Source organism: Pelobates fuscus, chromosome 3, assembly GCF_036172605.1.
Source record: "Pelobates fuscus isolate aPelFus1 chromosome 3, aPelFus1.pri, whole genome shotgun sequence".
NCBI classification, from domain to species: Eukaryota; Metazoa; Chordata; class Amphibia; order Anura; family Pelobatidae; genus Pelobates; species Pelobates fuscus.
Genome location: NC_086319.1, coordinates 219,238,981 through 219,255,092, shown reverse-complemented (window position 1 = coordinate 219,255,092; position 16,112 = coordinate 219,238,981). Strand labels below are relative to the sequence as shown.

At 45.3% G+C, this 16,112-nt stretch overlaps 1 protein-coding gene across 1 annotated transcript in view; it reads left to right on the top strand.

Moving 5' to 3' along the window:
• The window catches only part of DLD (dihydrolipoamide dehydrogenase), a 36,376-nt gene that overhangs the window by 11,337 nt on the left and 8,927 nt on the right, over window positions 1-16,112 (top strand). Inside the window, exons 8-10 of the mRNA XM_063448084.1 lie at window positions 1,404-1,505; window positions 1,967-2,157; window positions 14,955-15,125. Of these exons, the coding sequence (XP_063304154.1) occupies window positions 1,404-1,505; window positions 1,967-2,157; window positions 14,955-15,125 (464 nt within the window). The remainder of the gene's footprint in view (window positions 1-1,403; window positions 1,506-1,966; window positions 2,158-14,954; window positions 15,126-16,112) is intronic.

Here is a 16,112-nt window from a genome sequence, read left to right as displayed (position 1 = left end):
GAATGCAGGTTTCTGGCAACTCACAGCCCTGACCCCACTTTTGGTATGGCTAAAGTAGAGACTCCACACTTCCTACTTCCATACCAATTTATACTAGCAATGGGCAGATATGATAAGGTACATAGCAATCTAGATTTGAAAAAAGGACTTGAGTCCTTAAGTTCAACCTTTAAAATACATCTTATGTTTTTGCAAAAAAAGGCAAAAAAATAAAAATCTACATTTGTTGCCTATTTTGTAATTTAACATTTTTTTCATTTAATGTTATTCCTAAGTCAACCCCATTTAACGTATAAGTTGCTTGTGGGTTCCTAATTAAAAATGCATGACCTTGCATATTTTTTTTTAGATCTCATCTGCCACTTGTCTGCCCAGTTCCTCAATTTATAGAGATGCTATATCATGTTCAGACTGTATTCTCTTAACTAGTTTTGTCTTATCTGTAAACATAGACTCATGACCTTCAATTTCTTATTCAACTCAAGAGGAACCTTAATTCTGTTGTCCTCCAGCAGTTGTCAGCTGATATTGATTCACAACTGTTATTCATCCCTTCCCTCTCCTGTCCCTCACTGGCCATCTCCACCTAGAACACTACCCTCAACCTCTGCCTTGAACACTCCAGCTCTGCTCCAAACAGGCATCTCGAGGAGGACACACCTCCAACCGTGGCATACTAAATCCACACGCTACCTGCAAAAATGCTCCCGTTGTGCTAAATTAGACTTTCTCCATTATAGATTTATATTCTGTTCATACAGCACAGCACTTTTCCCCTCTCATTAGTTCATGGTCTCGCAATCTCAGGCATCTCTTTGACACCTTTAACTCTCTTCTTCGCCCTGCTGTGGCCACCCCTCAAACTAACCTTACAGCCGATATCTTTGCATGCTACTTTACCGACAAGATTGAACAGCTAAGGAAAGAATTCTCGCCACCCTGTCTTTCTCTTTCTCAACCACACGTAGATAATGCCTTTCCTACCCTTCAGACTTTCTCCCCTGCTACTGAACAAGAGGTAGCTGCGCTTCTCCTAAACTTTCACCCCACCACTTGCCCGCTTGATCCTTTCCCATCTCACCTTCACAGATCTCTCTCTCCCCTTGTATTGTGCCTTCCTTAACACACATCTTCAACTGCTCTAACCTCTACCTCGCATACCTGTCTCTTGCTCTCTCCTAAAGTGCAGCACTCTACTCTCTCCTCCATCTCTGCTTCACTCCCACCTTATTTGATTGCTATTTCCTTTCCTGTTGTGTTTTACATCCAACCTCCTATAGACTGTAAGCTCATTTGAGCATGGTCTTCTTCAGCCTATTGTTTCTGTAGGTTTTCTTGTAATTGCTCATTTTTTATTTTAAGATGACATTGTGATTTATGTCTTATTACTTAATGGATTACAGATAGATGAAGAGACCATTGTGTCATCAACTGGTGCTCTGTCTCTGAATAAAGTCCCCGAGAAGATGGTGGTGATTGGTGCTGGTGTAATAGGAGTGGAATTGGTAAGTATCCATCTCTTCTGTAAATGATGATGCTTAATGTACATTTATAAATTGCACATCTTTCAAATGTATTTAATTATGTTGACAGTCCTGGCACTTGGCTTGTTTATCTAGTATCAATTAACAATCAGTTGTTTCTGTTAAATTTGTTTATTTCTGTTTCAGTTTTAGATAAAATATTTCTTTTGATTAGTTGGTGAGAAACAAGCTAGATAGCCGTTAGTCTGGATGAATATGGTAGAAATAAAGTGTTATGGACCAGAACAAACTTTTAAACAGTTTTTCACTGAGACACTTTGTAAAATACTGGAATTAATGCAAACCTTTTTATTTTCCCCATTTAATTTTGCCATGAATTGTGTAATCTTTGATTTTTTTTTTTTTTTTTTTCCTTTTCATAAAGAAATGATATGGAGTACTAGCTTAATGCAATTAACTCTGTATTGACATCTATTTCACAGGGCTCTGTATGGCAACGCTTAGGAGCAGATGTTACAGCAGTTGAATTTTTGGGTCATGTTGGTGGTGTTGGCATTGACATGGAAATCTCCAAAAATTTCCACCGTATCCTTCAAAAACAGGGTCTGAAGTTTAAGCTGAACACAAAGGTCACTGGTGCTACAAAGAGGCAGGATGGGAAAATTGATGTTTCGTAAGTATAAATTAGTTATGAGTTAAATCTTGCGTGTTCTAAATGAGATTTATAATATTCAGTTAGTACAAGTGGTACAGTTGCAAGAAAAAGTATGTAACCCTTTGGAATGATGTGAATTTCTGCACAAATTGGTCATAAAATGTGATCTGATCATCATCTAAGTCACAACAATAGACCATCACAGTCTGCCTAAACTAATAACACACAAAGAATGAAATGTTGCCGTGTTTTTATTGAACACACCATGTAAACATTAACAGTGCAGGTGGAAAAAGTATGTGAACCCTTGGATTTAATAACTGGTTGAACCTCCTTTGGCACCAATAACTTCAACCAAACGTTTCCTGTAGTTGCAGATCAGACGTGCACAACGGTCAGGAGTAATTCTGGACTATTCCTCTTTATAGAACTGTTTCAGTTCAGCAATATTCTTGGGATGTCTGGTGTGAATCGCTTTCTTGAGGTCATGCCACAGCATCTCAATCAGGTTGAGGTCAGGACTCTGACTGGGCCACTTCAGAAGGTGTATTTTCTTCTGTTTAAGCCATTCTGTTGTTGATTTACTTCTATGCTTTGGGTCATTGTCCTGTTGCAACACCCATCTTCTGTTGAGCTTCAGCTGGTAGACAGATGGCCTTAAAGGGACTCTATAGTCACCATATAAAAGCAAGAAAGACAGGTCCCCCAGCCTTCCTTCTTGCTTTTATATGAACTTTCATTAATAAAAAAAAAAAAAAATCGGTGTTTTTATATTAAAAACTTACCTCCGTTCCAGCGCCGAGCTCCCCGCTAGGCCGCGCCCCCTTTTTCGTCAAAATGACGAAATCGCGGGGCCCAATGGGACGGCTTCGCGCTGGACCAATCGCGTTCTTCATAGAGCGGCATTGAATGGCGCCCTATGAAGAACCTGAGCGCTTTACCGCGCATGTGCGCGGAATGCGCGTTCGCGAGCTGAGCTGTCTGACTGACAGCTCAGCTCGCTTTCTAAAATTATCAATGAGGGGGGGGACCTACTGCCCCCCCCCGGCCCCCACCCCTGTGCGGCGGGTGGGGGCCCTAAAATTATCAATGAGGGGGGGACCTACTGTCCCCCCCACCCCTGTGCGGCGGGTGGGGGCCCTAAAATTATCAATAAGGGGGGGGACCTACTGTCCCCCCCCCGGCCCCCACCCCTGAGCGGCGGGTGGGGGCCCTAAAATTATCAATAAGGGGGGGGGACCTACTGTCCCCCCCCCGGCCCCCACCCCTGTGCGGCGGGTGGGGGCCCTAAAATTATCAATGAGGGGGGGACCTACTGTCCCCCCCGGCCCCCACCCCTGTGCGGCGGGTGGGGGCCCTAAAATTATCAATGGGGGGGGGACCTACTGCCCCCCCCGGCCCCCACCCCTGAGCGGCGGGTGGGGGCCCTAAAATGATCAATAAGGGGGGGGACCTATTATCCCCCCCCCGGCCCCCACAGTGCTCTGTGTCATTTTACAAGCGTGGGAAAATTCCAAAGAACTTTCCCACGCTTGTAAAATGACACAGAGCACTGTGATTGGATGGCTTGAAATCCATCCAATCACAGTGCTCTGTGTCATTTTACAAGCGTGGGAAAATTCCAAAGAACTTTCCCACGCTTGTAAAATGACAAAGAGCACTCTGATTGGTTTAAACCCACCAATCAGAGTGTTCTTAGCCTAATTGCAGGGCGGGGCAAGGCTTTATAAGCCTTCCCCACCCTGCGGAGCTCAGTCTGCGCGGAGCCCTCCATGGGTGAAGATGGATTAATTTTTTTGCCCTCGTTTTTTTTTTTTTTTTTTTTTTTTTTTTTTTATAATTGCGTCGGTTATTATGGATTTTTATTTGGCCTTTTTGGGGCTGAAGAAAGAAGATTTTAGAAGAAAGAAAACATCGAATGGTAAGTTTTTTTATCTCTTTTTATTATTTTTTTTTTTACATTATTTTTAGGGTGAGGGGGGTAGGTAGGGAGATCATTTTTTTTGGGGGGGGGGGAGGGTTAACTAGGGTCCCCCCCCCCCCTTTGTATTTAGGGCCCCCACCCACCGCTCAGGGGTGGGGGCCGGGGGGGACAGTAGGTCCCCCCCTTATTGATAATTTTAGGGCCCCCACCCGCCGCACAGGGGTGGGGGCCGGGGGGGGAACGGAGGTCCCCCCCTTATTGATAATTTTAGGGCCCCCACCCGCCGCACAGGGGTGGGGGCTGGGGGGGGTAGGTAGGGAGATCATTTTTTTGGGGGGGGGGAGGGTTAACTAGGGTCCCCCCCCCCTTTGTATTTAGGGCCCCCACCCACCGCTCAGGGGTGGGGGCCGGGGGGGACAGTAGGTCCCCCCCTTATTGATCATTTTAGGGCCCCCACCCGCCGCACAGGGGTGGGGGCCGGGGGGGGGCAGTAGGTCCCCCCCTTATTGATAATTTTAGGGCCCCCACCCGCCGCACAGGGGTGGGGGCCGGGGGGGGACAATAGGTCCCCCCCTTATTGATAATTTTAGGGCCCCCACCCGCCGCACAGGGGTGGGGGCCGGGGGGGGACAATAGGTCCCCCCCTTATTGATAATTTTAGGGCCCCCACCCGCCGCACAGGGGTGGGGGCCGGGGGGGGGGGACAGTAGGTCCCCCCCCTTATTGATAATTTTAGGGCCCCCACCCGCCGCACAGCGGTGGGGGCCGGGGGGGGGGAAGGAGAGTAGGTCTCCCCCCCCCCCCCCTTCAACCACTATTGTGGACAGTAAGCGTCCCTGTGGGTTCGGGCTTCAGCTGTCAGCTGAAGCTGAAGCTGTCAGCTGAAGCCACGCCCACAGCAGTGCTGACAGGCTATCAGCACACAAAGCGCGTTCACAGTCACCCAGAATGCATCGGACGAGAGGCCTTTTTAGGGCCTCTGAACTCGGAAGTCCCTCTGGTGGCCGTCTGATTGACTGCAACAAGAGGTGTTCCAAGCTTCCAATGTAAACACTGCATTTTCTCAGAAAATACAGTGCTTACAAGAAAAAGGCTCCGGGTAGCTGTAGCACTCACCTAAACAACCTCATTAAGCTGAAGTTGTTCAGGTGACTATAGTGTCCCTTTAAGTTCTCCTGCAAAATGTCTTGATAAACTTGGGAATTCATTTTTCCTTCAATGATAGCAATCTGTCCAGGCCCTGACGCAGCAAAGCAGCCCCAAACCATGATGCCCCCACCACCATACTTCACAGTTGGGATGAGGTTTTGATGTTGGTGTGCTGTGCCTCTTTTTCGGCACACATAGTGTTGTGTGTTTCTTCCAAACAACTCAACTTTGGTTTCATCTGTCCACAGAATATTTTGCCAGTACTGCTGTGGAACATCCAGGTGCTCTTGTGCAAACTGTAAACGTGCAGCAATATTTTGTGTGGACAGCAGTGGCTTCCTCTGTGGTATCCTCCCATGAAATCCATTCTTGTTTAGTGTTTTACATATTGTAGATTCGCTAACAGGGATGTTAGCATTTGCCAGCGACTTTTGTAAGTCTTTAGCTGACACTCTAGGATTCTTCTTCACCTCATTGAGCAGTCTGTGCTGTGCTCTTGCAGTCATCTTTGCAGGACTGTCACTCCTAGGGAGAGTAACAGCAGTGCTGAACTTTCTCCATTTATAGACAGTTTGTCTTACCGTGGACTGATGAACAGCAAGGCTTTTGGAGATACTTTTATAACCCTTTCCAGCTTCATGCAAGTCAACAATTCTTAATCGTAGGTCTTCTGAGAGCTCTTTTGTGCGAGGCATCATTCACATCAGGCAATGCTTCTTGTGAAAAGCAAACCCAGAACGGGTGTGTGTTTTTTATAGGGCAGGGCAGCTGTAACCAACACCTCCAATCTCATCTCATTGATTGGACTCCAGTTGGCTGACATCTCACTCCAATTAGCTCTTGGAGATGTCATTAGTCTAGGGGTTCACATACTTTTTCCACCTGCACTGTGAATGTTTACATGTTGTGTTCAATAAAAACATGGCAACATTTCATTCTTTGTGTGTTATTAGTTTAAGCAGACTGTGATTGTCTATTGTTGTGACTTAGATGATGATCAGATCACATTTTATGACCAATTTGTGCAGAAATCCAAATCATTCCAAAGGGTTCACATACTTTGTCTTTGCTGAGGAAAAAATGTGAGGGCCTGTAGAGGTTTCAAATCTTTTTTTTAAATATGCAGACAATGACTAATGCATAAATGACTGTATTTTTCCCTTCGTATAGTGGCAGTACTCACAAGTGGGATGTTCCTTCCGGTCTTGGACAAGAAGCTCCCCCTTCTTTTAGATTTTATAGCTGTGCTCCGCCTGCTTCCTCTATAAAGCCTGTAAGCCCTGAACACTCACCAGTTCTTCTTGTCCCGGCAAACGGGACGGACAGGTTTCCCCCGGTCTGGTGGAGAATGGTGCGATCAGCACAGGCTGCTGATCGAGGAGGTTAGTGCCCGATAGCTCCCCGGGCGGGATCTAAGTGGCACAGTACTTCCGGTCTACGCGACCGGGTACTGCTATTTATGTGGCTTGCTCGTTGAGTTCCCGGGCGGTCCTCCTCGTGGCTTTACGCATGCGCACAGCGGTGGAACGCACGCCCGGGAGGCATTGCGTTCCACCAAACACGGAATCGCGCTACTGCGCATGCGTGAGAAGGTGTTGGCGCCAAATTCAAAATTTGGAATATAATGCTGTGCAGAACCTTTTACTCCAAGGGTGGGTGTCCAGTTCTGGTTCTCTGTGTCACCAGCCCTCCTACACGGACCTTAGGTGGTTTAAGGTGAGGTTTTACTCTTCAAACTCTCCTTTTATTCACCTATGCTTATGCATGCTTCAATTAATGTATTTTATTAATTATTTACTATTCTGGTATTTCACAGATATGTCCAGCCCTATATCTCCGGATAAGGCAGATAAAGACAAGATGTCAACATCTGTCCCCAAAAAAGCCACAAGCAAATCTAAGCATTTATGTTGTCTGGAATGTGCTGTACCTCTACCTGACGGATGTCGCAAAAAGACATGTAATCAGTGCGCTTCAGAATTACTAGAGAAAACAAAACAGATGGATATGGCATCCTTCCTGGGCTGGTTTCAGGAAAATTTGTCCCAGACATTTGAGTCTTTTAAAGATTCTGTAAAGAAACAACCGGCTATTCAAGAGAATCTGCCTCAAAAAACGTAGGAGGAATAAATCTCCTTCTGTGTCTGACGTCTCGTCAGGAGAATGCTCTTTTTCTTCCCCTTCGGATATTTCCATCCTGGCTTCAAGTGTGGAGGAGGGCTTCCCACCAGAAGAGCTGAAGAAATGTATTAAAGAAGTAACGACGGCTGTACAAGAAACTGAACATACCAAGGGTAAGGTTAAAGGGTTTCCCAATGTCTCCTAAAATTTTGGATATCCTTCATAGAGAATGGTAGAATCCTGAAAGACGTGCGTTTATTTCAAAGCATTTTAAACTGGTGTTCAAGCTACAGTCTGAAGACAAATGGGAAGATCTTCCTAAAGTGGATATTCAAAATGCCCAGCTGTCAAAGAAAACCACTATACCCATTGGAGAAGTCTCAGGTCTTAAAGACCCAATGGACAAACGAGCCGAAACTTCATGCAGAAGAATTTTCCAGGCCGCAGGATATCAGTGCAGAGCTGAAATTGCAGGTTCAGCGGTTCTCAGAGCTCAAAGCGTTTGGCTACAAGCCCTGGAAGATTCCCTTATAGGAAAATCCGATACAGATCCTTCCCATCTCATGTTCCTACTGAAACTATCCAATGAATTCCTTTCAGATGCCTCTGAGGAGTTTCTTCGTTTATCAGCAAGAATTATGGGGTTGTCATCAGTAGCCAGAAGAGCGCTTTGGCTACGAACATGGACAGCTGATTCAGCATCTAAGGCATCCTTATGTGAATTACCCTTTTTAGAGGAACAAACTTTTTGGTACTCCTTTAGAAGACATTATTAAACAGATGTCGGATACGAAGAAAGCCCTACCTCTGGAACCAAGCACCCAGGGATATAAAAGATTTCAGTACAGGGGTCAGCGGTCCTTTCGTTACCAAGGGCGGTTTCGCAGGTTTCACAAACATGGTGGGAACAACAGCCAGTGGTCTAGACAGGAATCCAACAGGCAAGACAAAAAGAGGAAGTTTTGACGCCAAAATAGTGGGAGGACGCCTTCGGTTCTTCGCCCACGAATGGAAAAAGAGTACTTCAAATGGGTGGATTATAAGAACCGTTTCAGAAGGTTACAGGATAAAGTTTTTGTCAAGACCACGTCCATCCTTCCTACTGTCAAGCTATCCTTCAAGGGTAAAAACAGAGGCTCTCCTAACAGAAGCGCTCCTTCTTTTAAGAAAAGATGTGGTAGAGAAGGTACCCAAACGTTGGGAATTTCAGGGTGTTTACTCACGCCTTTTCCTGGTTCAAAAACCAGATGGATCCTTTCGTCCGATCCTGGACCTGAAACAAGTCAACACCTGCATACCGTACCAGAAGTTCCGTATGGAAAGTAACGCACATTTTACAAAAGGGAGATTACATGGCAAAGTTAGATTTCAAAGATGCTTATCTCCATGTACCGGTTTCAGAATCTTCCCGGAAGTTTCTCAGATTTGCGGTTCTAACAAGAAAGCGAAGGATTCTCCATTTGCAATTCAAGGCTCTTCCCTTTGGCCTGTCCTCAGCTCCTTGAGTTTTTACAAAAATCATGGCACCCATAGCAGCAGTTTTACGTCTCAAAGGTATCTCGATTGTTCCATACCTGGACGATTGGTTCCTGAAAGCTCAATCAAGGCAACTGCTAAAACTTCATCTCAAGATTGCGATGAAGGTTTTAAAAGATCACGGTTTGATCCTGAACCTGGAAAAATCCAAGTTGACTCCGTCACTGAGTCTAGAATTCTTGGGGCTTCGGGTAGACTCACAGTCCCTCTCTCTTTTTCTACCAATAAAGAAACAATTGAGGATTTTAAAAGCCGTATCAAATCTGCAAAAAAACCTAAGCTCAATCAGGGATGCAATGAGGTTACTAGGCCTCCTCACTTCTGCAATCCCGGCAGTGGCCTGGGCAAAGGCGGAATCAAAACCATTGCAATGGGACATTCTTTCCCAATTGACACGAAAACAGGAAGATCTAGACTCTGCCTTCCACCTATCCGAGGGGGTGAAAAGACAACTGAACTGGTGGAAAGACCGAAGCAACATCTCAAAGGGCCTATCGTTTGCACAGAAACAGTGGATTACGATAACCACAGATGCCTCCCAGACGGGTTGGGGCGCCCATCTAGGTTCTCAGTTCCATCAAGGTCTTTGGAACAGAGAAGAGGCATGTGCATCCTCAAACTTCAGGGAATTAAAAGCGGTTTGGAAGGCTCTGGTTTCCTTCAGCTCAGTCATCTCCAATCAGTCAGTGAGGATTCAGTCGGACAATGCCACTACGGTGGCTTATTTGAATCACCAAGGGGGCACAAAGGTAAAAGCTCTACAAGATCTCTGCTACTGCATAATGTCCTGGGCCCAAGCAAATCTTCTCACAATATCCGCCACCCATATCAGAGGGTCTCTAAACATTATTGCAGACGACCTCAGCAGAAGCCATTGGTCTCAGGCAGACTGGGCGCTATCAAACCAAGTTTTCTTGAAGCTGGTTTCTCGCTTCGGCAGGCCAGAGATAGATTTGTTGGCCAGAAGGAGAAACAGAAAAGTACAAAGATTTGCTTCTCTCCGTACAGGAGATTTCCCAGATGTCCTAGACGGTCTTTCAATCCCTTGGAACTTCGACATGGCTTATGTTTTCCCTCCTATCGCTCTTATACCACGGATTGTTCAGAAAATAAGATGGGAGAAGGCAAGAATTTTGGCAGTCCTACCGTTCTGGCTGAACAGAAGCTGGTTTTCAGAAGTAGAAAACATGACCATCTCACGTTGGCATCTCCCAGTTTCTTCTCACATTTTAGAGAATGCGACTCTTCCCGTAGAAACCCTGGAGATGTTTCACCTGACGGCATGGTTGCTGCAAAGATGATCCTTCAAGGTCATGGTCTTTCGGACCATTTATGTGATGTTTTGCTGTCCTCTGTCCGCTTGTCCACTTCGAAAATTTATTTCAGGGTTTGGGTGATGTTCAGAACCTGGTGTTCACTTCGGGGTTCGGATCCTGCCAAAGCCTCAATCCCTGTTATTCTTTCTTTTTTGCAAGATGAGTTTGAAGCCGGCTTATGGGTATCTACGCTCAAAGGCCAGATTTCAGCTCTTAGTCACTTCCTGGTTCGTGACATTGCCTCAAACATGCTTGTACAAAGGTTTATTAAGTCCATACGGTTGAAGAGGCCTCCCAAGCTGGTTCCTTTTCCTACCTGGGATTTGTGTCTGGTTCTTCAAGCCCTTTGTGAACCACCGTTTGAACCATTACTTCAAGTCCCCATCAAGCTGCTTACCTTCACGACGGCCTTCCTGGTGGCTATCATCTCCGCTAGGAGAATAGGTGAGATCCGAGCTCTATCTTCTTCTCCGGAGTTCACCATATTTCATCAAGAAAAGGTGGTACTGCATCCCAGGCCTTCCTTTTTGCTCAAGGTTATATCAAGTGCTGCGATTAACCAGCCTATTATTCTGCCAGCCTTTTGTCAATCACCTACATCAGATCTGGAAAGATAGTGGCATCTCTTGGATGTTGGGAGATCCCTGAAGATCTACCTTCGGAAGTTTCAGGAGTTTAGATCCTCAGATCATCTCTTTGTCTACTTTCAAGGCAAATGTAAGGGTGGTGCTGTCTCCGGACCCTCGTTAGCTAGGTGGCTGACAAATACCATCAGGTTGGCTTATCACTCCAAAGGGATTCCTCCTAGATTCCCATTAAAGGCTCATTCTACTAGGGCTATGGCGACCTCCTGGGCTGAAAAAGCAGCAGCATCACCTGAAGACATCTGCAAAGCGGCTACCTGGTCTTCATTACATACCTTTATCAAGCATTATAGGCTGGACATATTCTCATCATCTGAGGCTGCTTTTGGGCGTAAGGTGCTGCAAGCTGTGGCCTGCTGAGTCCCCACCCTTTATTTTGTTGCAGGGGTCTTGCTATATCCCACTTGTGAGTACTGCCACTATACGAAGGGAAAAACAGTAATTTTACTTACCTTAAATTCCTTTTTTCTTTGTATAGTGGCAGTACTGGCTTTCCCTCCGCTTTGATGTGGATTAAATGAATTTGCATTACTCGGTCTCCGTTTGGTTCTTTTTTTATTACTGGTGAGTGTTCAGGGCTTACAGGCTTTATAGAGGCAGCAGGCGGAGCACAGCTATAAAATCTAAAAGAAGGGGGAGCTTCTTGTCCAAGACCGGAAGGAACATCCCACTTGTGAGTACTGCCACTATACAAAGAAAAAAGCAATTTACGGTAAGTAAAATTACTGTTTTTGTATTTATTGAGGTTGTATCTACTAAATAGCTTTTTTTTTTTTTTGCTTTTTTTTTTTTTATTTATTCATCCATTTCCAGTGTGGCATGTTCTTGTTTTTTTTTTGTTTTTTTTTTGTTCTCCCTTTTTTCAGACTAGCAGCTTATCTGCTGCTATCACCATCTGTTCCAATGAAATCTTCAACAAACTACCACTTCCAGTTTTTGTTTTCTCTGGTGAACAAAAGCTTGAGTAAATCTCTGCCCTCAAAAGTTTAAAGGGACACTATGGGCACCTAGACCATTTCAGCTCATTGAAGTGGTCTAGGTGCAGTGTCCCTGTCCCCTTAATGCTGCAATGGTGATTATTGCAAGAGCCTAATGCACTCTCAGCGTTCACCGTGCATGTGACTCATGCTAACGGTTTTGGATTCCTAGCACTATACTGTGGCGGACTGCCTGGCACGCCGACTGGCTACCTCTGTCAAGCTCTGTAGCTCTCCTCCGGGACACAGGGTGCTGGGGTCTCAAGGCTGCTTCCCGCCCTGGAACAGGGTACTGGGTACAACTTCAAGTGATTACGCTCTCCTGCAGTGAGTATAGCTGATCCACCCAGACTGAGTGAAGGAACTGCTTTATTATGGCCAAGTTGCCTGTTTATATAAATAACCCCCATCATGGGGTCTCCACACAATATAATGCTAGCCCCTCCTGGGAGATAATTGAGTTTAAGACCGGTAAGCTAATTATCTCCCAGGAACAAAGAGGCTAAAACATAAAAATACCTCAAAACATCATAAAAATATACAGTAACCCCACATATCATATATCCCCCAAATAGCCCTGATCTGAGCGCCCAAGTTCTCAAAATAGTGCTCAGATCAATGCATTGTAGGGGAAACATCACAGTGTTAAAATTCTGACCGGCCGCACACAAGGTCCTATGCCCAAAATAGTTCCAGGGCGTTTGGTGCTTTTGCCGGTCAACTTTCGGGAGCTCCTGCTGCCGCAATAGATGGTTCTCCCCCTGGCTCTCAAGTAGCATTGGTTCCCCTTAGTCTCAGACACCTTTGCTCCAAAAAGCGTTCTCCTGACGGGTTGCAAAGTGGTTCAAAACCCAGGACCAAGTTGTCCGGGAACCGCACGGTCACCTCATGCCAAAAACAGTTCCATAACATTTGCGGCTACGTACCGCTGAGGTGACCGGGACCCCTGAAGTCCTGATGCCGAACTTGGTTCCATAGTGGTCACTGCTAAGTACCGCTGAGGGCCATTTGTGAATTTGGTTCATGCGAATGGCAGCCAGGGAACCAGCGTTCAGTTTCATTCGAATAAAGGAAAAGTGTGGAACCAGGGGCACCCAGGGAAAGCTGCTAATGGGTGCTGGGGTGGGTAACTCCCGAATGGGGTCTCAGACCTGAACCATAGTCGGTAGGCAGGAGGCCAGCTTCCACACTCCTCCAGGAGTTCGTGGCAAACGTCCGAGGAAGAGCATTTGTCACATATACTATCCCTTTAATTGAGCTTGTGACCTGATAATTCGGAAATCTGTCCTAATGTCTTGTCAGATTACCCTTGCTAAGCAAGGCAATGCATTGAAGAGAAATATGCATATACATTTCCATAATAATATGCACAGGTTATAAATTCTTTATTTTTTTTGTGCATAGATGATGCATGTAACATTTTAGCTAGCGATGCCACAACAGCTATCGCCAGAGTTTCAATAGACAAATAAAAACAATTGCATGGCATGAGTAACTGTGCACATTTTTAAAAGTAAGATGAGTAGACAGCAGTGTGGTGCAAATCATAGCGTTTGTATAAGAGGATATAAAGCGTAAAAACAAACTAAGCTATTAAAGATATAGAGAGATTAACAGACGCTTCAGAGTGAGTGAATGGATAAGTGTCCCTGGGTTTACAAATGCTAAGAAATTAGATAACGAAGCCCTATCTCATCCAGTGGTGCGTCCCCTTGATGAATACATAGCTCAGCCTATGCCCTCCGCTGAATGCCTAATGGCCGTGCCGGACAGTTTGCCAGGCGACTGCCTCTCCCTCCGAACCCTCGGGTCCCATGTGTTTGGGCTGGCGAGACTCTCTTTCTGTGTTCATCACGAGGAGTCCACAGCTTGCTGTAAGTGAGAGTCGTTCACCTCGCTGAATTGCGTAGAGGGGTTCTTCTCTGAGGGAGCCTTGATCCCCACGAGTTGCGGGTCGCTTGCGGATCTGAGCCGTCTGCGTCTGAGTCTTTTGTGATGCCTCCGTTTCCTCCCCAGCCGCGCTATGTTGTGCTTGAGCTCTGCCTAGCTTGGTGTTTTGTCAATCCGTGAGAAGTCCTGTTGGGTCTGTCAAAGGCCTTTGCGATGCCATCCTCCTGTATGGCCAAAGTCGTGGAAGTTTGGAGTGAACTGGTCATAGGGTCGGGGCCATCTTGGCTTTCGATAGGAAGGATTCCGGCTCTGCAGGAGCCGGGGGCAAGGAAAGCGGCCCGCCTGCTGCAGGCCTTAATTTTGCTCTGGCATGGATTTTCTGATCGTCGGCAGAATAGCTGCAAGCACAGTGTCTCCAGACCGCTCACGAGTGTCTTGTAGTGTCATAAAATGGTTTGTGGTTGGTTTTGGCTTGTGATTCAGGCAGAATACAGGTGTTAGGCCCGGTGCTCGGGCAGCATGCGGTCCATCCAGTTCAGCAGTCAGACTCCCTCCACCCATTTAATATTTTATATTGAATAAATTAAACAAAAATACATTTTCCTTTTAAATAGTAACTGTCATGGTACACACAACTTGGTCTTCAATTAAATAGCATTATATTTAATGTATTACAGTCCTGGCAAATGTATAGATTTGTTATTTAATGCACTTTAATGTGTTGGTCCCTCTCCTCCTGTCAATCAAATCATGGTCATTAGAACTGTGTGCCAGTGTATCCAGGTTCTAATTGCAAGAAGTGTGAGAGAAGGAGAAAGAGGATCCTTATCTTGGTGGTTCTCTACTCCCTGTCACTCCCTCACGTTTGCTGGGTGCGTATAGAATGTAGTGAAGCCAGCATGCTGGTGTTGGCACTGTGGATTGCCTTGCTTGGGGAAGTATCCTCAAGGAGGACCGATCATAGAGCATCTGAGGGTGGGTGTCACAGCATTAGAACACCCAAGGACATCCAAGAATGACACTGGAGTGTGAGGCTGCAGGTAAGTAATACTATAACTGTTCCAAAAGCTACTAATTCTATATTAAATTTTTAAGTTAACCTAAAGTGCCAGGTTCAGCTTAAGTGATATTGAAAGGGTTAGCACTTAGAGGTAGATGGAATATGAATATGGAGAACTAAATAATACGCTTTAGAGTGACAAGTTCTGATTTATTTGCACATGGCGTTTTCTAAACTTATGCAATTTGTGTTCAACAGTATTGAAGCAGCTGCTGGTGGTAAAGCAGAAGTAATCACTTGTGATGTTTTACTTGTGTGCATTGGCCGCCGTCCCTACACTCAAAATCTTGGCTTGCAAGAACTTGGTATTGAACTGGACAACAAAGGCAGAATTCCAATCAACACAAGATTTCAGACAAAAATCCCAAAGTAAGTAGTATGGTCTTGTTTTCTAAACCAGTTTACCTGCAATCCCATGGCAAGTTCTTCCTGCAGCCCAGTCCATCTTCAATGACATCTCTCTTCCTCATTGCATGAGGAAGGGCAGTCTGAATTTTAATTTTAGGCTACGGGAGGACTTGGATGGAAGGGAAAGTTTCCTGAATTGCCATTGGGTATCCATCACAGCATGCAATGCATGCTGTTGGCAAACCAAATCTATGCACTAAACTGAGATTAGCAGCCCAGATATCCTGTTTTGGGCTGCAAATAATGCTACTGTGGAGCTGCACCTACAGGAGCAAAGTTCTCTATCTGGATATGTGCAGCTTTTCACATGTCAGACTACAAGCACTTTGCCCCCTTCGAATTATTGAAGTTGCCACATTACTTAGGATAACCCTTTAAAAGTATGTTCCTGACAGTGTATGTTGTTTTGTCAAACCACAATCAGAAGTGCATAAAACTTAAATTGTCTGCATATGCATGAACTGGTTAATGGGCTCAACAGTTTTTGAATAGTTGTTCATGGTAAATTGTTTCCTGTGATTCCCCTGGTCCTCAAAATTGTGTTATTCGCTACAAAAAAAGGGTATTTTTTTTTCTGATATACACTGCTCAAAAAAATTAAGGGAACACAAAAATAACACATCCTAGATCTGAATGAATTTAATATTCTTCTGAAATACTTTGTTCTTTACATAGTTGAATGTGCTGACAACAAAATCACACAAAAATTAAAAAATGGAAATCACATTTTTCAACCCATGGAGGTCTAGATTTGGAGTCACACTCAAAATTAAAGTGGAAAAACACACTACAGGCTGATCCAACTTTGATGTGATGTCCTTAAAACAAGTCAAAATGAGGCTCAGTAGTGTGTGTGGCCTCCACGTGTCTGTATTGCCAACCTAAAACACCTGTGCATGCCTCTGATGAGGTGGTAGGTGGTCTCCTGAGGGATCTCCTCCCAGACCT